At 36.5% G+C, this 25,713-nt stretch overlaps 1 protein-coding gene across 2 annotated transcripts in view; it reads right to left on the reverse strand.

Annotated features, from left to right (window-relative positions):
- The window catches only part of LOC128247613 (uncharacterized), a 64,862-nt gene that overhangs the window by 10,274 nt on the left and 28,875 nt on the right, over positions 1-25,713 (reverse strand). The window contains exon 2 of one of the 2 annotated variants that reach the window (XM_089351116.1): positions 10,070-10,295. The exons of the other annotated variant lie outside the window; for it this stretch is intronic. Within the exon in view, the coding sequence (XP_089207242.1) occupies positions 10,070-10,259 (190 nt within the window). The 5' untranslated portion in view covers positions 10,260-10,295. The remainder of the gene's footprint in view (positions 1-10,069; positions 10,296-25,713) is intronic. 2 annotated transcript variants of the gene reach the window in all.

The raw sequence follows: 25,713 nt of genomic DNA on the forward strand, positions 1-25,713 counted from the left end.
CAGTCAAATCGTCCAACCCATGCTAGCATGGAAAGCGGACGTTAAACGATGACAACGATATATATGTGCTGTGCGTGAGAAGACCCGGCAAGCCAAGTGAGATCGTTGCCAGGGCCCCTGGACTGGCTCTTGTGCGGGTGGCACATAAAAGACACCATTTCGAGCGTGGCCATTACCAGTACCGCCTGACTGGCCTTCGTGCGGGTGACACGTTGCCAGTGCCGCCTGACTGGCTTTCGTAGGGTTCTCAAGCGAGATCGTTGCCAGTGCCCCTGGACTGGCTTTTGTGTGGGTGGCACATAAAAGACACCATTTCGAGCGTGGCCATTACCAGTACCGCCTGACTGGCCTTCATGCGGGTGACACGTAAAAGCACCCACTACACTCTCTGAGTGGTTGGCGTTAGGAAGGGCATCCAGCTGTAAAAACTCTGCCAAATTTAGATTGGAGCTTGGTGTTGCCATCCGGTTTCACCAGTCCTCAGTCAAATCGTCCAACCCATGCTAGCATGGAAGGCGGACGTTAAACGATGATGATATATATATATATATATATATATATATAAACAGAGAGATACAGAGATATGGAGAGATACATAGATTCATGGTAAGATAGACAAACAATTAAACAGTTGAATAGACAAATTGAGAGTTAGATAGATAGAGAGATAGATAGATAGATAAGCAAAATGAAATTCAGATATATTTTGACATGTATCAGTCAAAAAGATTCAGACACAAAAGTAATTATCAAATCTAAATGGATCTGAAGAGAAGGAGCAAATAACAAATGCTAACATAATAATACTGTCTATGTGATCTCAAATTTTAAAGCAAACACATAATTTTCTTATGGTTTCTTAAACATTCACTTGAACAAAACTGTACAAATCCAAATATATGGTACCCTAGGCATAACACCTACATGAACTTCTAACTTGTTGTCTCTTGAGGTCTCTGGGTGAGATTTGGATCCAACTTGTACAAATGCAAAACAAAAGTCAAACATAAAATAATAATAATAATAATGATGATGATGGTGATTTCATTTAATTGCCACAAAGGGACCAATTCAAAGACAGACATAAAGTGTGAGGGTTTACATATAATAAAATAATAAAACAAAAGGTAAGTATACATGATTTGCACGGAAAAAAAAGGTGATGGAGAGAATGATAGAGATGTAGCCCTCCTGATACAGGATGACTTCAAGGAATAATTGAGGAACCTCACTGTCTGAGATTTATCTGAATACCAAGAGCAAGTGCCCTCTCCAATTACTTATCTCTGACTCACAGGTCAACATTGAGAGAGGTAGCATGCACTCTAGTCATTTTCCCAACTTTCATGCACCTTTCCATAAACTCACTCAAAGATAGCACTTCCCTCTCCACTCTCAATTTCCTTGTCAAGTGAAACTTGAAGAAGTTAATGTGAGCTCTACCAAAGAGGAATGTATCTGTCATCATGCTTTTCAGCCTTGTCCACCAAACAACCTCTTTCACCACAGCCAACAGGCAAAGGAAAACTGCCTTGCTTTGCGTGATTGAAAGAGGGCAGCAGGGCAATCATCACTACAGATGGATCTGTCCCACATGTGACAGCAACTGTTTGACATAATCCCACAAGTCAACAATGTACTGACACTGAATGAGTGCATACAGAATGGTTTTGTCACTCTGCATGCACCTTGGACAAGCCTGTCTGACAGCATATCCATGCCCGTAGAGGCCAAGAACATCTAGAAATTATCCATGATAGTTTCTGACCAGAAAGTCCTCCAGAACAGACTAGCCAGTTCGTTTTTGTTGACACCCAGAGTCTCCCCGGGAATGTCGTCACACTTCCCCACCATTAATCCTCTATAAATTTTTAAAGCAAAACATCCACCAATCCCATTGCCTGACTGGTAGAGGGCTGTGAGTGCCTGATGACATTCTAAGCACCAGGAGCCCAGTCTTGGTCTTACCTTCACCCAGAACTGCAACTCCATGAATGAGACAAGTTGCGGAAAGACAAGCCTCACAAATGGAGCCCAAACATGCTCACCATCCAGAAATTGCTGCAGGTGGCATAACTTAAGAGTGTGTCTGCAAATTAGGAGCCACAGCATACCTAATCCGCCAGTCAGAGGATGCTGGCCGCAGAGTGACTGCCTGACCATTGGAATACATCTCTTCTATAAGAATTCAAATAAGAAATGCTCCAACCCGGTCAAGCAGTAACCAGCACGACAGTCAGGCAATAAATGGTATCAGAAGCAATGTAGGCATTCACCACCTCTACCCAACCTTTCAGGGACAGCTTCCTCTGAACCCATTTCTGGGTAAGATTGGCTACCCTGTTTGCCATCTTGTCCCAGTTCTTATCAACTTGGAGGTCAAGACCACACCAGGCCTCAAGCAGTTAAACTGGTCTGTCGGTCCAGCATCTGCCATCACTGTCCAATGGCATTGTTCTGCCTCTCCGGAACCCCCAGCTGCAAACCCACCGATTTATCAGTGTTGATTTTAGCTCCTGCAACTGACTCATATTCCTTTAGGATGATGCTGATCATCTCCACTTTGGAGGTGTCTGACACCATGATGGTGACATCATCCACATATGGTGACACTGCTCTTCCTTGTTCCAGATTGAAAGGGATGCCCCTTAGTTGTTTCAACTTTCCTAGCAGTGGCTTGAGTGCCAATACATACAGAAGAGGTGACAGCAGGCAGCCCTGATGGACCAAGTGTGTGATGCCAAATAGTCCCGATAGGTAATCGTCTTCTTTGACCACTGAATAGGTGCTGCTGTGCATTGCAGTGATCCAGCCTCTGAAAACAAGACTGAAACTGTGTGCTTTCAGGATGGCTTCCAAGTAGCAATGGTCAACCCTATTGAATGCTTTCAATTGATCCAAATTGATCAGAGCACTCCTGAAGCCAGCTTTGGCCCCAGACAATAATAATAGTATCAACAACAACCACAACAACAATAAAAACAGGAACATAAATATCTTTTATATGCCAGGGTGATGTATGCAGGGGACAATTAAATGCAATAACAACAACAACAACAACACCAACAACAATAATAATAATAATGATAATGTAATGATGATGATGAGGATGATGATAATTTAAACAATTAACAATAACAACAATAATAATAATAATAATAATAATAATAATAATAATAATAATAATAATAATAATAATATAATAATGATAATAATAATAATAATGATAATAAGTATGAGAAACAGTTTGATGATGTATAAATATTTTATCACAAGGTATAGAAATGAAAATTAATCTATCAAGATGGTTAAGAATGGTAACACAAAAATATAATGAAAAGCCAGCAATAACAAGAATCAAACTGGAATGAATGGTACAAAATATTAAACAAAACGAAAAAATCAATGAGAATTTTTATATTTTTTAAAGATTGGTATTTCATAGAATTTATACATAAGAAAATGGCTTTGGTTTGGAAATAAAAGGTGATTTCTTGAAGAATTGAAAGCAAATAGAAAAAACAAAATGTTATTTCTTCATTTTTGAGGATAAAAGCATTTTGATGACTTTAATGAGTTTGTTTAGTATTTTTACAGAATTTTCTAGAATGTATATGTATATATATATTCAAGGAATTTCCAAAGAAAGGAAACAATGAGAATGAATTGAATAGAATTTTATAATGGTCTGACTTCTTGATATTTGTATTGCTATTGGTGTTGTTGTCATTGTTGTTGTTGTTGCTGCTGTCGTTGTTGCTGTTGTTGTTGTAGGTGGTGGTGGTGGTGGTGGCAGCAGCAGCGGCGGTGGTGGTGGTTTTAGTGGTGGTGATGGTGGATGTGTGTGGTGGTGGTTCTGCTACCGCTGTTGATGGTGGTGATGCGTAGCCCCAGGTTAGACCTGATAGAGCAAACCTTTCATCAAAAGTGTTCCAACCATGACCATCCTGAGCAATCAGACCGTCTATCAAGTTTGTGTTCCAACAATGACCATCCAGGCTTTTTTTCCCAGTCCATAAGCATTGAATACAAAGGATTTGCAAAGACTAGAAAGAAATGAAGCCTGCATGCTTTCCTGGGTGTGCTTTGTAAGTGTGCATGAGCAACAGGGCATCCACCCAACTAAGCAACCACAGTAAACCAACATCAAAATATTGCTAGTGGTGAAGGTGGTGGTGGCAGCATAACATAACCACATTTGTTCTTTTTTCCTTGTAAAAATTATACATGTCTCTCCAGCGTCTCATTGATTACTAACCCTCCTCTTGTGTAAATTGTGAGTAACTGAAACAACTCCAATTGACTCAACACAAAACATTATTTATTAAGTGTCATCCAATCAGTGGACATTATTCTATCATGTAACGTTGTTCACTCCCACATCTTTTATTATTTAAAATTTTGTTGATTCATCCAGAGGGGACACTTGATGGACTCCACCGGGTGACATTAGATATACATCAACTATTTGTTGTGGATTTACCCTTTTCGTCTTAGCCCACTTACTGTGGTACAGATGCTTCATTTTGCATCATGGACAATTGAGGTTGCAGTTCACCATTTTGCACTTTGGTTTGGAATTGTTGCAATGTTTACTTCATTCGTTTATAAAGTTATTATCTAAGCACAATATCATTATTCGTCTAATGCTATAACAGTAACCACGTATCTTCTCTAGTAAGGCACTTGTTCTAGCCCCTTTCTTCATACACTGACTTTTAATCACCTAATATAAAGCTGCCTCCCTCTTTACTGTAGCTCCATTCAGTCGAAGAGCGTCTTAGTCTTGCAAGATACATGACAACCTCACTAGTGCTGGTGCCGCAAAAAAAAGAAATAAATAAAAAGAAAGCATCCACAACACTCTATAAAGTGGTTGGCATGAGTAAGGATGTCCAGCTATAGGAACTATGCCAAAACAAATACTGGAATATGGTGCAATCCTCCAACCCATCATGTGCTGCCAACCCATTCAACCCATGCCAGGATGGAAGTCAGATGTTTAAAAGTTGATAATGACGATGATGATGATGGTGATGATGATGAGGAGGACATAATATAATACATATATGTATTATATTATAAAGAGAGTGAAAATGAGAAAGATACACACACACACACACACACACACATGTATATATATGCATGTGTGTGTCTGTGCATGTGTGCATGTGTATGCATTGTGCACATATGTATATTTAGGTATGCATATATATATATGGATTTACTATATATATATGTGCACATATATGTACATAGATACACTAACACACCCATACACACACACACACAGATACACACATAATCAGCTACAATTGGTTTAGGGATTTAATCAGATGAATACAATCGGAAGATATACAAGGATAGTAGAGACAAGATTTACAGACTTTTGATGAAGAAACGTTTTATTTTTGTTATTTGTTAAATTACCCAATGTGATAGAAATTTAATGTATTTCTTAAAATCTATTATCGACTAGAATCACTTTAGGGGTGTAATCAAGCATACACAATCGGAAGACACTGTATGTTCTTGCCAAATTGTACACATGAGGCAGATGGCCCTGATAATGAAATTCTTGAAGATGCATAAGAATAGTATTGACAAGCTGAGCAAACTTTCAGTGAATAAATTCTTGTCTTCACCATCTCATCTTTAATTTAGATATAGTTTACCGCAGATTACATTATACAATTATCCAATATATTCAACAAACTAGGGCAGTGGTTTTCATACGCTGCACTACAGCAGACTGGTGCACCACAAGGGAACTCTAGAGGTGCACAAAATGTTTTAAAATATAGGCATAAGTGTGCCTGTATGGTAAGAAGCTTGCTTCCCAACCACATGGTTTCAGTTTCAGTTCTAATCTATGGCATCTTGGGCAAGTGTTCTCAACTGTAGCCTCAGGCCAACCAAAGCTTTGTGACTGGATTTGGTAGTCAGAAATTGAAAGCGGCTTGTAATACATATACTATGTGTGTGTTTGTCTTTGTGTCTGTGTTTGCCCCCCACCACTGATTGACAACCAGTGTTGGTATGTTTATATCCCCATAATTTAGTGGCTCGGCAGAAGATATAAGTAACAGGCTTAAATAACAAATCAATAACTGATGTTGATTTGATTAAAAGTTCTTCAAGGTCGTGCCCCAGCATGGCCACAGTCTAATGACTGAAACAAATAAAAGGTACAATTGAAATGTTTATAAATTCTAAACTAATACTTAAGCATCTTGAAAAATGTGTTACTGCAAAGTTGTTCACAAATACAAGAAAGGTACAAACATGGTGTATGGTTAACAAGTTTGCTTGCAACCATGTTATTTCAAGTTCATTTTCACTCCATGGCACTTAGGCAAGTGTTTTCTAGAATAGACTTAGTTTGAGGCTATAAATAACATGGCTGTGCAATTAAAAAGTTTAGCTTTTCAAGTTTCAAGTTCAGTATCACTGTGTGGTCTCTTTGGCAAGTATCTTCAAATAATGCCCAGGGCTAGCCAACACTTTCTTAGTGGATTTAATAGATGGAAACTAAAAGATGTCCATGATTATGATCATGATCATGATCCTTATCATCATCATCATCATCATCATCATCATCATCATCTTTTAATGCTTGTCTTTCATACTGCCATAAGTTGGATTGTTTAATAGAATCTGTCAGATTGGAAGACTATGCCATGCTCCAATATCTGCTTTGGTATGGTTTCTATGGATGGATGCCCTTCTTAACATTAATTACTTTACAGAGTTAATTAGATGGGCTGCAGTGGAAAGAGAGGCAGCTTAAACTAAGTGATGAACTGTTACAGTAAGAGGCTTGAACAGGTTTCTTGTTGCAGAGGAGATACATGGCTGCTAACATTATATGTATGTGAGTAATAAATGTGGAGCTGAAGAGATAAAGATGGTAGTGACAAAGTGTCAGGGTGGGCTCTGGAGGCAGAGGCACAGGAAGGATGGGTAGGAAGTTTATGGACTGAGTAAGAGTTGGTTAGCAATTGGGTGGGGGTGTGAACATGTTGTTGGCACTCCGTCGCTTACGACGACTAGGGTTCCAGTTGATCCGATCAACGGAACAGCCTGCTTGTGAAATTAATGTGCAAGTGGCTGAGCACTCCACAGACACGTGTACCCTTAACGTAGTTCTCGGGGATATTCAGCGTGACACAGTGTGACAAGGCTGACCCTTTGAATTACAGGCACAACAGAAACAGGAAGTAAGAGTGAGAGAAAGTTGTGGTGAAAGAGTACAGCAGGGTTTGCTACCATCCCCTGCCGGAGCCTCGTGGAGCTTTAGGTGTTTTCGTTCAATAAACACTCACAATGCCCGGTCTAGGAATCGAAACCGCGATCCTATGACCACGAGTCCACTGCCCTAACCACTGGGCCATTGTGCCTCCACGGATGTGAACATACTGAGTAATAAATAAAAATTGAGGTGGAGGGGTTGATGATAAATACAAGTTGGGTGGAAGGCAGAGAAGGATGATGATGAGGGCTCAGAGATAAATGTTGTAAATGATGGGTGTGTGATTAATGATGCATAAGAGTCAGTGAAAGCTTGAGGAGAATAGGTGCTGACTGGCAGTAAATGAAGAGAGAAGAGCAGCAAAATAGCAATAATACAGCAAACAGGAGAAGGATGAGCGAAAGGGAGATGATGTGTTGATGTGTGGGTTGCAAGAGTATGAGTGGAGAGATAAGTGTAGCGTATGGAGAGAGTGAGAGATGTAATGATGGTGTGGCCAAGTCAACAGGAAGTGGATCAGTGGAGAAGGAGAGGAAGAGATAATTTGGTAACAAAAAAAGGGCTGAGTGATCAATGTTAAACGAGAGTTACACTCATTATCATCATCATTTAACATCCATTTTCTATGCCGGCATGGATTGGATGCTTTGACCAGAGCAGGTAAGCTGGAGCGTTGCACCTGATGGCATAGCATATGGCCCCGTTATTCCATCAGATTATACAGGAAAGTGCCATAGCCAATAACTAGTGAAGCAGCATTGTAGTCAACTGTTACAAGGGCATGTCTTTCCAAGCCATTTCCTTTCATTTTTATAGCCTTGTCTACTACATCATTGCATCACCCTCAATCTGGCTGAACTTTTATACTAACCAGATTTGCTATGTAGCCCTCTGTAGGTTGTCCAGCAGAAAATTCCAGTTGTTTTATGTGTTATAATGAATATATATATATATATATATATATATATATATATATATATTAGGAAGTCAAAAATTATGGCTGGTCATGAAGTGACCATTGGCTTCACACTTATAAAGTGTTTAGCAGTTTAGATGACTCATCAGATTGAAATAGCTGAAGGCACATAACCTCTCTACAACTAGAGGAAAAAATACATAATGGTCAGTTGGCTTGTAAAGAAAAAATATGCAAAAAATAAATGTGCATGATGGAATAAAGTACCTTACTTGAGAGCCAATAAAGTTTGGCATCAAAATGGATATCTAGCTAGAAAATACTTCTCCAAGAAGTCTCATTTTAGCAGACCTAAAACCGATGATGGTGATTATGACAAGTGCAGTTAATAAAATAAGATAAGCAATAGCTTTCTATATACTTTTCTAAATTTTTAATATTAAAAGCATGAATGTATATTCATGCAGTTGCTATATTGGTGCTATGCACATCAAAATGCTTTCCATTTTAATTTATTAATGTATACTTCATAAACTGCATTAGAAGTTTTGATGCTATGCACTAGCTTTGAATTTAAAATATTTCGGACCAACTCATCAAAAGTTGCTCAGTGGTTGAGAAAATTTATAGAAAACTATGATAAAAAACAGCTTCCTTTTTAATAATTTTTGTGTGAAGTCTGTTTGATCTCCAGTGTTCTATGAACTGAAACAGGTTAAGATCTATTGCTTTAGGGTCTAATTTAAGGAAAATTTGGCTGTTATTTCTTTCTGGACAGATCACTACAAAGAGGTTCCTTCATTTCTTTCCTTTATATATAAAAATCAGTGTTTTATTGAAAACTACAATTCTTGCAGGAAATAACTGAATGATTAATAACAAAGTGATAATTCCTTGCAGAAGAGTTTTAATTTCACTTCCTTCTTTAGTAATCCAAATGCCAAGAAAGGATGTTCTTTAAATTATTCAGTGTAAACTTTAGGATTTGTCATATCTTGTACCAAAATGTCTCAGACTGTTCCATCATTCATGTTGGAAATAAGTATTTTCAATCCAATATTCACTTGTTTTTCATTATTATTATTATTATTATTATTATGATTAAGAAATCTTTATTATTATTATTATTATTATTATTATTATTGAGTGAGAGAATACAGCATGCCATCAAAGTGACACTGGGGTAAAATATGTGAAGCCCATTATACCCATCGTGACTACCTGTCTGATAAGGGGACACCAGGCACATGCATCACAACCATATGTGCGTGACATGGTGATCTCATATCAAGATAAACAGCACATGACCTCGCAGGTGGGGCCCAGTTAGAATTTTCTTTAGGTTGAGTAGCCCATCCCGCTCAAAAGGTCCCTGAATAAGGTTTGTTTAAGGATGTTGAGCAAAACTTCCATGTTTCCAAAGGTGAATTATTCAAACCCCAAAGACTACCTCTCAACACATGGCTATGATGCACCCCCACTACTTCTGCTCGTGATCAGAGATGCACATATTGTCAGCCACCAAGGGACATGCTCAACTGGTTAAAGTCAAACAACTGACAAGCAAATCTGTGGTATTAAGCAGAATATTTGCTGTAGCCCATCTTTTTATACCAAGACAAAACAATGTACATGATAACACTTCCAATCAATTAAGATCAGAAGCCATGAGAGCAACTGCCTGGTACTGCATCCGGGCATTTATGATGTCGCATCAGGGCATTTATGGTGCTGCATCAGGGTATTTATTATCAAGGCAACTATTATTATTATTATCATTATTATTATTATTATTGTTATTATCATCATTATTATCATTATTAAGAAAACATTATTATTATTATTATTATTATTATAATTATTATTATTATTATTATCATCATTATTATTATTATTATTACCCTCTTTCTGCTCCTTCTTATCATCCATTTTCATTTCCTTCTCGTTTTTTATTTTATTCTGTTCCTCCAATTTTTTCTCTCCATTGTCCTCAACATCTTCACCACCAATCATAATCTTGCAAGTTCTCCTCCTACTCCTTCTTCTACTCATCTTCCTACTCCTTTTTCTCCTCGTCCTCTTCATTTTCATTATCTTTCTTATTTTTTATTATTCTCTTTCCATCTTCTTGAAGAAGATGGGAAAGAAACGAAAGAATGAAAAAAAAAGCAGAAAGAGAAGAAAGAAGGAAATGGAGGAGGAGAAAAGATTTATTCATTTTTGTCAATAAAAAGAATACAAGTACAACAAAAAAAGAAAATTAAAAGATAATAAAAAGCAAAAGCAGTAACTGTAACAACAACAATACTAATTTCTGATTATAATTTTTTGCAAATGAAAAGAACACTTTAAGATTTATGGATATGGATATGGATATATATATGTAGCATATATATATATATATATATATATATATACCTCAAGACACTTATACTCTGTCTAGTATGCTCACTGATATTACACATCCAGCAGAGCATACTGACTTCATTCCTTGTGAGCTTACGCATGTCCTCAACAGTCACGGCCCATGTTTCACTGCCATGTAGCATGGCTGTTCATACACAAGCATCATACAGTCTGCTTTTTACTCTGAGTGAGAGGCCCTTTGTCACCAGCAGAGGTAGGAGCTCTCTGAACTTTGCTCAGGCTATTCTTATTCTAGCAGCTACACTTTCAGAGCACCCACCCCTGCTACTAGCTTGGTCACCTAAGTAACAGAAGCTATCAACTACTCCTAGTTTTTCTCATACTAGCAGAGGCACCCTGTGTTGCCCAGGAATGAAATTTTTCCTTATATATTGGAAGTATGTTGTATAGAAATTTGTTATTCTAAATTCAATTTATTCTTTAATTGGGAAATCAATTCTGAATTTATAATACAGAATACTACTACTACTAATAATAATAATAATAAACAAAAACACAAAATTTACCCCTTTTATGAAAGGAGATTAATTCTACAATATATGTTGAAGGAAATTATGTAAGAGCTTCAGGGTAAACAACATTCTTTGTTCTCTGGTTTTGAGCATAGACAAATAAGTCTTGCAAACTACCTACCCTTGAGCAACCAACAAAGTTGACCATGAGAAAAGCAAGCCTGTAGATTTCAAAGACTGACCTTGAGTTTTATTAATAGACATTGCAAAGCAAAGTCACACTGGGAATTGTGTTTGTTTGAACTCAGAGGGCATATCTGTTGGTTTGATTGGAATTCTTGGAATGAAAACTTCTTCCCCAAAGATACATCCAGTGATAATGGTAGCTTCTGTCACATTAGGTGATAATGTCTTCACAATCAACCTTGCCCCATGGCACAATTTAGGAGGATCTAAATTTCTTAGAAGCATTATTAGGACTCCTACCTTCAGGAAAAGTTTATGTGGAGGAATTCCAGGTAGCTCAAGAGAATTAAGGAACTTTGTTGGGTAATGGACAACTTGATTTTCGTCAAGGACTGAATCAACTGATTTATACTTCTTAATGACCGTTGGAATCTCATTCATTAATTCATGGTTAATTCTTGCTACTGTCTCATTATTTGAAGTATGAATTGCCCTTTCACACAACCATTTATTTGAATTATGATTATTACTTAAGTCTGGCAATACCCTGTTCTTTAATTCAGCTTGGGAGTTCACCATGATAGCAATATGACCAAAACTGATATCACCATTCCCATCATATGGTATTTTCTCATTTCCTTATTGGTGGAGCCAGGTTGAAAACTGTTTTGCACATTGGTCCCCATGTAATGAAACTCGCACATTAGTATTGAAGGAGAATTCCAATACTTTATTCCATAGGTGTGAAGACTTAATGCATGCATTTATTTCATCAGATGTTGTTCATCTCAGAATGGCTGGTAATGTCTGTCTGAAGTCTCCTGATAAAACTAATGTAACTCCTCCCATAAATTTATTGTTGTTTCTGATGTCCTGTAAGATCTTACCAAGAGTTTCCATTGCACCTCTATATGACAGGGTGCATTCATCCCAAATGATAAGGTGGCATTGGCACAACACTTCTGCTGAACCTGAATCTTTGCTTATGTTACAAATTGGACTGTCACTTGTGACCAGGTTTAGTGGTAATTTAAAAGCAGAACAAGCTGTTTATCCTCCTGGGAGAATGGTGGCAGCAAAGCCAGACAATGGTACAGCAACTGCAAATTTTTTTTTTGTTGCCTTACTTTGGAGAGAAGCAATGTTATAAATGTTTTACCTGTGTCGCCAGGAGCATCATGAAAGAAAATTCATCAGATTTTTTCTAATGATTGTGGAATGTCGCACACATGCAAGCATGCATGCACTCATGCACACACACACACACACACACACACACACACACACAAATACATATACATACAGTATCGAACATGAGATGAAATGGATGTGTGTGTGAGAGAAAGAGAGACAGACAGAGTGAGTGAGTGAAGGGATGTGTTGTCATGTATACGTACACACATACATAAACAGGCATACATCTTTCTTGTATGTATGCGTGCATGTGTGTGAGAGAGAGAGAGAGAGTGCCACTTAGACATCACTCTCTCTCTCTCTCACACATGCACACACATACATACAAAAAAGATGTATGCATATGTATTTATGTATGTATGAATACATGTCAATAAACCCCTTCACCCACTCACACACACAGACACACACACCATACATAAATGTATGCAGACGTACATACAAAAACACGTGTGTGTGTGACTGACTAGAAATACATAGAGCTGAACATAGCATGAAAAAGAAAATAAATAAATTTTACACAAATTAACGAAGTGTGCGAGTTCCAGCAAAATAATGCCCATAATTTTTGGACACCCCATGTTGAATTGCAAAATTTTAATGTGATATTTGTGTAATAAAGAAATCAAACCTGGAGTGCGAGCGCGCACGTGTGCGTGTGTGTGAGAGAGAGAGAGAACATTGCAAACGATGAATGAGATGGAGATGGAATTAAAAAATTGTATAAATAAAAGCATGTTGAAAAGCATCTTATACCGAATATTTAAATTTGTGAACTTAGTAAATATTTCTTTCAGTAATTTATCGTACTTGTTTACAAATAGCGAATTAAAACTTAAAATGAAAACATTAAAATTAGACAGGGAGAAAATTCACCGTTTTTATGTCAATACCAGTAGTTGACATTGACGAACCTTTTTGAAGAAGTGAATCTAATCTAATAATATCCCAAGGTATATTTGTTGAGAATTTCATTAAAAAATATCTACTTTCTTGAAAGTTAAGACGAATTGAAGTAGACTCCAGTGAATTTGCAGAAATTTCCCACCGCCTCCTAAAATACTTACCCCCCAAAATGTAATATATTCGAAATGGACATGATATAACACATATTCGTTGAAAATTTTATTTAAAAATATCCATTTTTCTGAGAATTATGATCATCCAAATTGGGCGGGTGGGGGCAGTAATCTGTAGTTATGCCAACAAATTTGACACTTTCCTTCTATGCATGGTTATATATGTATACAGAAATACACGAGTGCAGAACATATAAACAATGAAAATAACTTGATAACGGAAATTATGTTTCTTTATACAATGGGCAAAAACTAAGTAAGAAATGTTAATGGAAAATAAAGTATTGTGCAGGTTGAAGGGAATTTTGTCACTCAGTGAACCAAAGAGCCAGTATTGAAGGAACCAGAAAGAAACCATCAACAACAGAAAAACACAAGGCCATACGGATTGAAGTGAAATTTATGAAGATACTTCTGTCAGTAAATTATGAAATTATTTACATAAGTAATTGTGAACTTCTTTCTGTCAGTAATTTGTCATTGTTTGTTAGTAAATAGCGATTCAAAACTTAGACTTACAGTGAAAACATTAACATGGAAATTAAACAATGGTGTATTAAAATTGAATGTGAAAAGAATAACGTCTGAAAAATGATAGTGAAAACAAGAGATATAGATAGAGAGATATGTTACAGAGAAATAGAGATAGATAGAGAGAGATGGATAGAGAGATATACATAAAGAGATATGTTATGTCTCAGACACTAGAAAACCGTAAGTGAATATTTTTAAATCTTTGAAAGACGTGAATGTAATATAAAAAGCAATATTTTTTGTTTTTAATAATTTTTAATAAAAAAAAGCAAATGAAGACCCTATTATATGTCCGAGGTAAAATTATTAATGCATCACAAGTAATGGAGGTGATTGGTGAAGTAGTTTTCACATGAAAAGTGAATACCCACACATCTCTATTTTATATATTAATATACACACACACACATATATATATATATATATATTTATATATATATATACACATATATATACACACACACATACACACATATATATACATGAATATCTATACATATCTATCTATTTATGTGTGTGTGTATGCATTTATATATGCTGGTGCCATGTAAAAAGCACCCACTGCACTCTGTATCATGGTTGGCATTAGGAAAGGCATCCAGCCATAGAAATCTTGCCAAAACAAACAAATGGTGTCTGGTGTAGCTCTCTGGCTTGCTAGCACCTATCAAGCCATCCAACCCATGCTAGCATGGAAACTGGAGATTAGATGATGATGATGAGGAGGAGGAGGAGGAGGAGGAGGAGGAGGAGGAGGAGGAGGAGGAGGAGGGAGGAGGAGGAGGAGGAGGAGGAAGGAGGAGGAGGAGGAGGAGGAGGAGGGGGAGGAGGTAGAGGAGGAGGAGGAGGAGGTAGAGGAGGAGGAGGAAGGGGATGAGGAGGTAGAGGAGGAGGAGGAAGGGGAGGAGGAGGGAGAGGAGGGGAGGGAGGAAGGGGATGAGGAGGTAGAGGAGGAAGAAGAGGAGGAAGAAGGAGGAGGAGGAGGAGGAGGAAGGGGATGAGGAGGTAGAGGAGGAAGAAGAGAAGGAGGAGGGGGAGGAGGAGGGAGAGGAGGGGAGGGAGGAGGAGGATATATGCATATATGTAAACACTTCACATTTTCAAAAAGTAATGGACATACATATTTTCCCAAATATTGATTTTTTGTAAATTGAAAATAGTGTCATAATTATCGATTTAAATGTGGTTTAAAATTTTCAAATTATATGTTTTGTGTTGTATTTTGCATGCATTGATATCATAAGAATGGTTCAAAATTCAGCTGCATCATGATCTAAATGTTCACTGAGTGGAATTTTCCCTGCATCAGTTTATGCATTTGTCATTCATGCATTTTGAAATCATTTGGTCGAAATACTATATTTTGCAAAGATTAAATTGCAAAAAAAAAAAGCATTTTTTTCTCTTTAGAATTTTTTTGTATATCTTGTGCCTTTTTTGGGAATATCTCTAAATTGCTTCTATAAATGAACATACTCCCATATATATATATATATATATATATATTGCTTAAGAAGACACTTCAAACCAAGTGAAATCGTAGTTATGGACAATGCTGGTGTCATGTAACTAGTACCTGTGCCAGTGGCATATAAAAAGCACCTTTCAAGCATTGGGCCTCATGGAGGTAAAATGGCCAATGCCTATGACATGTCAAAAGCACCTTTCAAGTGTTGGGCCTCATGGAGGCAATGTTGAATGACCAAGACATTTGACATTATGCCATGCTTGAGAAGATGACCAATCAAGCCAAGTAATATTACAGTCATGGCAGATACTGGAGTCAGGCAAAAGGCACCCATGCCAGTGTCATGTAAAAGAATCCATTATACTCTCGGAGTGGTTGGTGTTAGCAAAGGCATCCAACTATAGAAACCATGCCAAATCAGACTGGAATATGGTGCAGCCTTCCAGCTTGCCAGCCCTGTTTAAACTGTCCAACCCATGCCAGAATGGACAACGGATGTTAAATGATGATGTTGAACAATGAGAATGAGTGCTCAATACCACATTGGTGGGTAAAGATTCTTAAAATATTTTCTCAAGATGAAACCAATGGTAGCCTTAATATACAAATAAAGTATAATATATATATCATGTTGAGTAAAAAGTAAGCAATGTTTTGAGCCATGAAGAATTTGTACAAGATTTTAGCAGAGTATTAAATTTGTTTTAAACATTTTTTTGCAATTGTTTCATAATACAGACATAAACTTGCCCAAATGCATCAATAAATTAACATGGTATCAAAAACAACATGGTATCACTTCTGCACCTGCCCTATTCACCAGATTTAGTACCTGCAGACTTCCATCTCTTCCCCAAGATGAAAAAGCAGCTCAAAGGTCACCGTTTTAACACCATTGTCAAGATCCAGAGTGAATCACAGAAGGTCCTCAACTCATTTACAGAAAATTACTTCCAGGCTAGATTCCCAAAATGGCAAGAACACTGGGACCAGTGTATTATTGTGCAAAGTAACTATTTTGAAGAAGATGATGTCAAAACATAAGTAAATATGTTATTTTTTTATCAGACATAACTAGTCCAGGAACATTTTGATACCACCTCATGACTTTTTATAGGGATTCATCTTTATTAGTTTCCCATATTTTGTTGGGAACAGTAAAGTTCCTATGTCCATTGACCTTTCTAGACTTTGCTGTCCATCTCTTCCAGTTCCACTGCTATTTTTTGATTGTTATTAGTAAGAACCATAGAAATGATGTTGCTTTAAGGATGATGTAATTATTTCTGGGCTAAAAGACTTTACCAGTTTTTTTTTTTTACCATTAACAGCAGATTCCTTTCAGCAATCAAGAGCCAGTTCTAGTTTGCCTCTAGCATATACTATTTTTGAGTAAAGTATTGTGATTTTTTTTATCCTGTTCATATAGCTTCTTGTGTAGTCTTCTAATTTTTAAAGCAATTCCACTTAAGATGGTCGTATTATCCTATGTTTTTCTGTTGAGTTTTGTTCTTACTTTATGTAAGATATCTTTATTATAAATGCATCATAAGCTGCAAGAAATTTCATACTTGTATGGCAAATGAAACAGTTTGAGGTTTGAAGTTTACAACATTCATACTTGCATGCAAATTTGAAAATTATATAAGTCAACTGTAAAACTAGAAAAAAAAAAAGAAAGAAAGAAGAAAACTGTTAATGGTAACAGATACCAAATCACAAATCTTGTAATTTTTATATGATTCTTGCTTACTATAAACAATCAATAACAAATGTCATAGCTAACAACTTTGTCTAGGAGATAAAATCTCTGAACTTTGCTATTACTTATCACATACATATGTATGTATATGTGCATGAGTGTGTGTGTGTGTGTGTGTGTGTGTGTGTGTATTCCACCTGACTCATGTGAGCATGGAAATGTGAACACTAAAGTAATGATGATGAAAAAATCATGATGATATGTGTGTTAGTGTGATTGTGTATGTGGTGCATGTATATATAAGTAAATGGTTCCACTTTTCTCAGCTAAATTTTAGCCTCATTCTCATATTCTGCCCCTCTCTCTTCCTCTCTCTTTCTCAGACACTTACACTGCTATTCTTTCTCTCTTTCGTATTCCTGCCTATAATTCCTAAAGGTTTTAAATGAACATAGACCAACTAATTTCATGAATGCAAATTGTACTGAGGAGCCCATAAGAAGGGTGAAATAGCATTATCTACAACTACTAGGACATTTAAAAAGAAATCAAAAATAAATTGTATGGAAATATTATTTCATATGCTCTCTCACTGATAAGAAAAATATCTCTCGTAATAATAATAAAAATAATAAAAATTCCACACCCTGAAGAGGTTCTCTTCCCTTAAAGAGAACCATCACCCACTCTTTTGCTTCTTAGGAAATTTTCTTTCTCTTTCCCTCTCTTACTCCAAAAGCAACTGTAGGTGGCATCACCAACAGTCCTCCATCAATAATTTCCCAAGTCTACATATTTACATTTACTGACAATACAGCACCCTATTTCCTATTCTGTTACTACCACCTTCCCACTACCAACACATTCTCTATGCAGGTAAATGATGAGTGAGACACTCTTTCTTGTGTTGTCATGAAAAATATATCTAGTATACACGTTTGTTTGACAAATCAGTTAAGATCAGAAGCCATGAACAGAAGCATCAGGGAATTTATTATTATTATTTACTTTTAATCTGCATGTTTGTTACAATTGATTGCCAAGACATGCCCAGTGTCCTAGGGCGAGTAAAGGATAAGAGATGTTACAGTCTGACTGAAAGCTTGGGGAGGAGAAGTGGCAGGAGCAGTAGTGAAACATCTTCAAGTAATACAGCACAGACATTTAAATGGATAGGGTTTCTCTAAGGATGTGGGCAGTCTTTGTCAGCACAAACTTTTGAATTTTTCTGAGACATGGTTCTCCTGGGATCTTATCTAGATATTTCTGACATCCCTTTTTTATTATACCAAGGACACCTCCAATAACAGGAACAGTTCTCTCTTTATCATTATTATTATTATTATTATTATTATTATTGAATGAGAGAATAGAGCATGCCATTAAAGTGACACTGGGGTAAAATATATGAAGCCCAGTATACCCATCATGACTACTCGTCTGATAAGGGTACCCCAGGCACATGCATCACAACCATGTGTGCACGACATGGTGATCTCATATCAAGATAAACCATGCTTGACCTTGCAAGTGGGGCCCAATTAGAATTTTCTTCAGGTTGAGTAGCCCATCCTGCTCAAATGGTCCTTGAATAAGGTTTGTTTAAATTCCTTTGTCATTGCCTGGAGGACTATGATGAACAGGAGGGGGCTGAGGACTGATCTTTGGGGAACCCCTTCTTGTACCCTGAATTCATCGTTATACTCATTGCCAACCCTCACCTTATTGACAGAATTTCTGTACATGGCTTGTACAGCTCTCACCAACCATACATCTATCCCTAGTTTCTACAAGACACACTACAGTTCAGATATTATCGAGTATTAATCAGAATTTAATCTCTATGCCTTACCCACAGATTCCCTTACATTTCTGTAAGCCATAAATAGCATATATCTTTCTATTTATTACCTAAATGTGCTGTGTTGAAATTTGAATATCTTTAATGTAAGCAGAAAACCAAAATGAGATAGATTGTCAATTCTTGTTTTTGTCTTTTACTTATTTTAGTCATTAAAATATGGCCATGCTGGGTCACTAGCTTGAATTTTTATTTGAATGAATCTGCCCTGGTACTGTTTCAATTTGAAGCCTGGTATTTATTCTATTAAACTCTTTTGCTGAACTGCTAAGTTACAGGGATGCAAACACAACAATACTGGTTGTCAAGCAGTGGAGAACAAACACACATAGACAAACAGGCACACACACACACACACATGCACTGACACACACGCTCACACTCACACACTCACATACACACACACACATGCACTGACACACACGCTCACACTCACACACTCACATACACACACACACTCACATGACAGGCTTCTTTCAGTTTCCATCTACCAAATCCACTCACTGATAAAGCTTTGGTTGGCCTAGAAGACACTTGACCAAGGTGCTATACAGTGGGACTGAACCCAGAACCATGTGGTTAGGAAGCAAGCTTCTTAGTTTCTTACCACACAACTATGCCTGTGCCTATTGTGGGTAGTCTTAAATTACCTTAGATTACTACATGTCGTAATACAAGCAATTTTTCATTTTCCTCTGAACTGTTGAACACATTCCATTCCAGTAAAACAATTCCAAATTTCAATAACATTAGAGAAATTCATAATGAACACAAAAGTTATTGACACCAGTGCCTGATCATCTTTTGGAAGAATAAAATTACTTCACACAACATTGTATGGGATCCTGATCTAAAAGATTTTGTTGTAGAGCATTCAGGTCTGACAGTACCAATACATTTTAACCTTTCTTTCTGTATTTTAGTATCTTCCACACTGACACCAACACCCACATAAATTTATATGTAGGTTCAGGCTTGCTTTTGCGGTTAAGAAGCTTGCCTCCCAACCATGTAGCTTGAGGTTCAGTCCTACAATACTCCACCTTGGGCAATTGTCTATTTTACCCTCGTTCTGGTCTAACAACCCTCCATATCGTCGTTCAATGCTCAAAATGAGGAGTAGATAGACAGCCGACAACTGATGAAGGGTCATTCTTTATGTTACTCTCCTGTTTTCCATTTGTTTCTCTCATTGTTTGCATATTGAACTCATTTGCTTTCATATTTCATGTTGTTTACTGTTGGTGACGTCCTGTACCCATATATGCATGCATATATATATATATATATATATATATATATATATATATATATATATCATTATTAATAAAATACAGGGTAGCAAAAAAATTTTAGAAATTTTATTTACCACCTTTTGTCCAGTGAGAGTAAAAAGCAGTCAATAGACTATGTATTATTCATTTAAAATACAGAGATGCCTGTAATAGGATATCTAACCCGCTAGAAATAGCAGCAAAAGGCTACATACCACAAAAGTAGGGATAATTTCGAAAGGGAATGAAAAATAAAAACATTTACCAATCTATATTCTGTACCATGGTTTCAAGTCAATTTTAGTAAGATAAAAATTATATATCTCACAAAGGTCGGACTATCATCGGCAGAATGACCAGACAACATGCGAAACACGAGTCAAATAGGGAGCATGGTTCATGTTCAAATGTCTAATTTTCCAAATTTACCGAGTATTTGCGGTTTACCTATTCGGCAGTAAATACACAAATGCCGATTTTCTTTCAGAAATTAGCCAAAAAAAATTTTTATCATTAATAAAATACAGGGTAGCAAAAAAATTTTAGAAATTTTATTTACCACCAGTGGTCCAGCGAGAGTAAAAAGCAGTCAATAGACTATGTATTATTCATTTAAAATACAGAGATGCCTGTAATAGGACATCTAACCCGCTAGAAATAGCAGCAAAAGGCTACATACCACAAAAGTAGGGATAATTTCGAAAGGGAATGAAAAATAAAAACATTTACCAATCTATATTCTGTACCATGGTTTCAAGTCAATTTTAGTAAGATAAAAATTATATATCTCACAAAAGTCAGACTATCATCGGCAGAATGACCAGACAACATGCGAGACACGAGTCAAATAGGGAGCATGGTTCGTGTTCGAATGTCTAATTTTCCAAATTAGTATATATATATATCAATATCTATAAAACATATATATATAAAAGAGGATAAGATCAATATTTAAAATAATGATTTTATCAAGTGACCAGCATGGAAATAAAAACCATCAAAGGTAATAATTATTTAAAATTATAATTTAGGGTATCTAAGAGACACCACCACGCTGAAAATAGCAGTCATAGCTTGACTCTAAAACCACAATAAATGTTCATATAGCACCAGGAGAGAAGACGAAGAGACAAAATAAACTAGCAAAAATTACTGGATAATTCCAGATCCCGGATTTCTGGCTCTGCATAAGAAATGCTTTGCCTCATCAATTGAATATACACAGAAAAGCACATAAATACAAATATATACAACATACGATATACTTACATATACGAATGTATACATACATACACACACACACACACACACACACACACATATATATATATATATATAGACAGAGAGAGAGAGATATGCATATATATATATGCACACACACACACACACACACACACACACACACATATATATATATATATATATATATATATATATATATATAAATATATATTAAAACGTAAAATGAAAACAGAACACAAAGGATTCCGTGGTACACGTGTTTCAAGCTTTATACACAAACAGTCGTTGCATCATTATGAGTATATAATTGATATACAGGATGGTTTAAAGCTATCTTCAGCCGCAAACATATTCAGTCCCAAGATTACATCACAAAGAAGAAATCACAAAGAAAAACGAAAAAGAGAGAGAAACAGGAGAGAGAAAAAGGGAAAGTCCACTTGGTATAATCCATAGTAATATGCTTATCCTTTAAATTGTTATATCTACATAAAAGTCCTCGGTATTCAAAAATCTGTCCATATTGTACCATAATTCAGTGTAAATATATATATATATCATTTATATATATTATGTATATATACTGGGTCTACCAGAAAGTTCTGAGATATTTTGAAGGATGGAAATAATATAAATTTATTCAAAGCACAATAAATTTTATTCATTAAAGTACCCTACCTCACCCATGTTTGTTAATGACTTTTGTCCATCTCTTCAGCAGCTTCAAAATTCTATCCATGGAAGGAAAGAAGTTATTCAGGTGGTTTTTGGCTACATCTAAATTCTTTAAATGATTTTCCATTCAAGGAATTTTGCAGGAACCAAAATAAAGGAAAATCAGATGTTGCAATCTCAGAGGAGCATTGTAAATGCAGCAAGAGATCTCACTCAAGCTCATGCAACTTAGTGCAGGAAGCTAAATCTATATTAGGTCTGGTGTTGTCTGGTTTGAATACACCCCAGTGTCTTCATCTGGTGAAAGATGTTTTAATTCAATTTCTCTAGTTGATAGCAGTACACATCAGAATTGAAGCTCTCATTGTATGGGAAAAAAAGACCCCCTTTTAGGAGCAATCCCATGGTCATGAATGACCATGGGATTTCACCTAGAAATCTACCCTCCAAGGCGCACAAGTCCAGACATGCTGGTTTATGGGAGACTTGCAGTCACCCATGCATACCAGCCTTCCTTCTCCCTGCCGCCAATGTTAACCAAGGTAACAGCAAAGGTAAGGCCAATACAGCTTGGCACCAGGTATGTCACAATTTATTTCTATAGCTGAGTGAACTGGCGCAATGTGAAATAAAGTGTCTTGCTCAAGAACACAGTACACAGCCCAGTCTGGGAATCAAACTTACTACCTCATGATTGTGAACCTGATGCTCTAACCACTGATCTGTGCAGCAAATAAAATCTTTGAAATTCCACCAAGCCCACAGCACTTTTATTTTTTTGTTTGAATTTTCTGCTTTGGTTGGTTTTCATGCAAACCCAAGCATCGTTTCCACACTGTTATCATAAACAATCCATTTTTCATCTCCATTTTTCATTGTACCACTTACATTAAAAAAGGTTAAGTTTTATTCTGTTTCAAACCTTTAGCATTTAAACTAGCCATAGTTGGCCCAAATATTCTACCTGCTTTATGCTCAAACTAGTTAGATCTAGCCTTTCACACCTACTCTACAATATCATTCTAAAACTATACAATCAAATCAATGAAATCTCAAAGCTATGAGATATTGCATGATTAACTTTAAACAATGTGAATGAATAAGCATTGCATTTGACAGAACAATTTGAGTGCTAAAGGGTTAAGAATATGTTACAGGTGGAATACCAGTCTATGAAGATGTTCTTGGACAAGTTGTGGATGGACCATATGTCATGGTGGAAATGTGTCCAAGATTCACTAAGTATTCATGGACAGAACTTTTTGGAACTCACAAAATTTCTGAAAGCTTGGAAGATCTTCCAGAACTACTTGCATTTTCTATGCTTAAATCCCCATGTTTGAATTTTACAAACTATCTCTGAACCATTGATTGTCACCTTCTGCACCTTCATTATACACTTCACAAATGGTTTTAGATGTCTCTGTAGTATTTTCGCCCTTTTCAAAGAAGAGCATAACATGCTAAAAATACAACTACATGTTATTCTTTTTTGATTGTTTAAGGGCTGACAAAAGTAAGAGATATACTGATTTTTTTTTTGTTTGGCATGAGACATAGCCAGTAGGTTACCACTCTGCAAATGAATCCAGGACATCAGGTAGACCAGCATTACTGCAGTTATATGAGGCATTTAAGGACACTATATACATACATACATACATATATATATATATATATATATATATATATATATATATATATATACACACACACACTTACTTGGAAATGGATGCATTGCATTCAATTAAATTATAAATTATATAATATATATATATATATATATATATATATATATATATACAAGCATGTATGGGCACAGGATGTCACTAATGGTGCCAATAACATGAAATACATAAACGAGAAACAAATGGAAAACAGGACAAGTAAACAGAGAAAGGACACTTCATCAGTTGTTGGCTGTCTATCTACTCCTCATTTCAAGCATTCAAAGACAAATGAGTCTTAAAAGACAGTTGCTCCCATGAATTCTAAAATAAAATTTAGGATTTATGGAGGATCAAAGTTGGGAACAAAAACAGGACAGTGGAGACATACAAGGAAACTGAATGAAAACAAACATTGAGGGTCGTTAGACCAGAATGACAGGAAAATAGTGCATGCTGGGAGAAACATTTATTTTGAAAAGAGAAAAGATAGAAGAGAGAAAAACACATCTGCTCTTTTGAACGTTTGTGCAAGAAAAGAAGATGGTCACGTGAAAAAAAGGAAGATGGATGATGGTCACATGTGAGCGACAAGAGAGAGAGAGAGAGAGGGAGAATGAAAAAGAGGGGAGAGAGAGAGAGACGGATAGAAAACAGTGTAGGAGGGAGGGGGAGAAAATCTTTATATATATATATTTAAGTATGTATGTACATATGTATGTATGGATGGATGGATGGATGGATGGATGGATGTGTGTATGGTTTAAATGGTGTAAAGAGATATAGTATAAAATTCATGTTGACTAAGATTTTAAGTGTCACTGACAGCTTATTCAACCAATCTGGTTGAATAAGCTGTACATACATACATACGTTAGGAAATATTTACATAAAGAGTAAGAAATGTTCATACAGGTGCATACACACAAGCATCAAATACACACACTCACACACGAGCGCGCCCGCGCACACACACACGCACAGTTACTGGTGATTCAGCAACTATCCGTCAGTGCTTGATCTGTTATCATCACTGGGAGATGGTGACTCTTAAAGAAGGAAAGGAATCATTTTATATAAAATATATCAGTGATAGACCATGGCATGTAGAGCAATTACAACAGTGAGTACTGCTCTGTGTAGGTGGTGTGTGTGTATGTCTGTGTGTGTATGTGTTTATTGTGTGTGCTTGTGTCTGTGCATATGTGTCTGTATGTGTTGGTGTGTACAGTTGAATGAGTGTGTGCATGTAGATGTGAATGTGTGTGTATATGTGTGTGTGTTTGTGGATGTGTGCAAACCTGTGTATGTCTGAGATGTATGTATGTATTGTGCATATATGTACATGCTTATGTGAGTGTATGTGCTTAATGTGTATGTCTGTGTGTGTCGTTGTGTCTGTGTGCATATGTGTATGTATGTGAGTGTGTCTGCAAGTGTGTATGCGTATGTCTGCAAGTGTGTATACATCTTTAATGTGTTTGAGTGTGTGTTGGTGTGCATATGCACATATGAGTATGTGTACATGTAAATGTGTCTGCATGCTTGTGTGAGTGTGTGAGTGTGTGTGTGTGTGTGTGCATTTGTGGATGTGTGCAAGGATGTTTATGTTTGAGATGGTGTATGTATTGTGTGTATATATGTGTATGTTGGTGTGTATCTATGTGTCCCTGTGCATATGTGTATGTGAGTGTGTATGTACAAGTGAGTGAGTCTGCCGGTGTGTGTGTATGTGTGTGCTTGTATTTGTGTACAAGTAAGTGTATGTGCATCTGAGATAGTGT

This window comes from Octopus bimaculoides, chromosome 4 (genome assembly GCF_046866305.1).
Source record: "Octopus bimaculoides isolate indiv1 chromosome 4, ASM4686630v1, whole genome shotgun sequence".
Classification (NCBI taxonomy): Eukaryota; Metazoa; Mollusca; class Cephalopoda; order Octopoda; family Octopodidae; genus Octopus; species Octopus bimaculoides.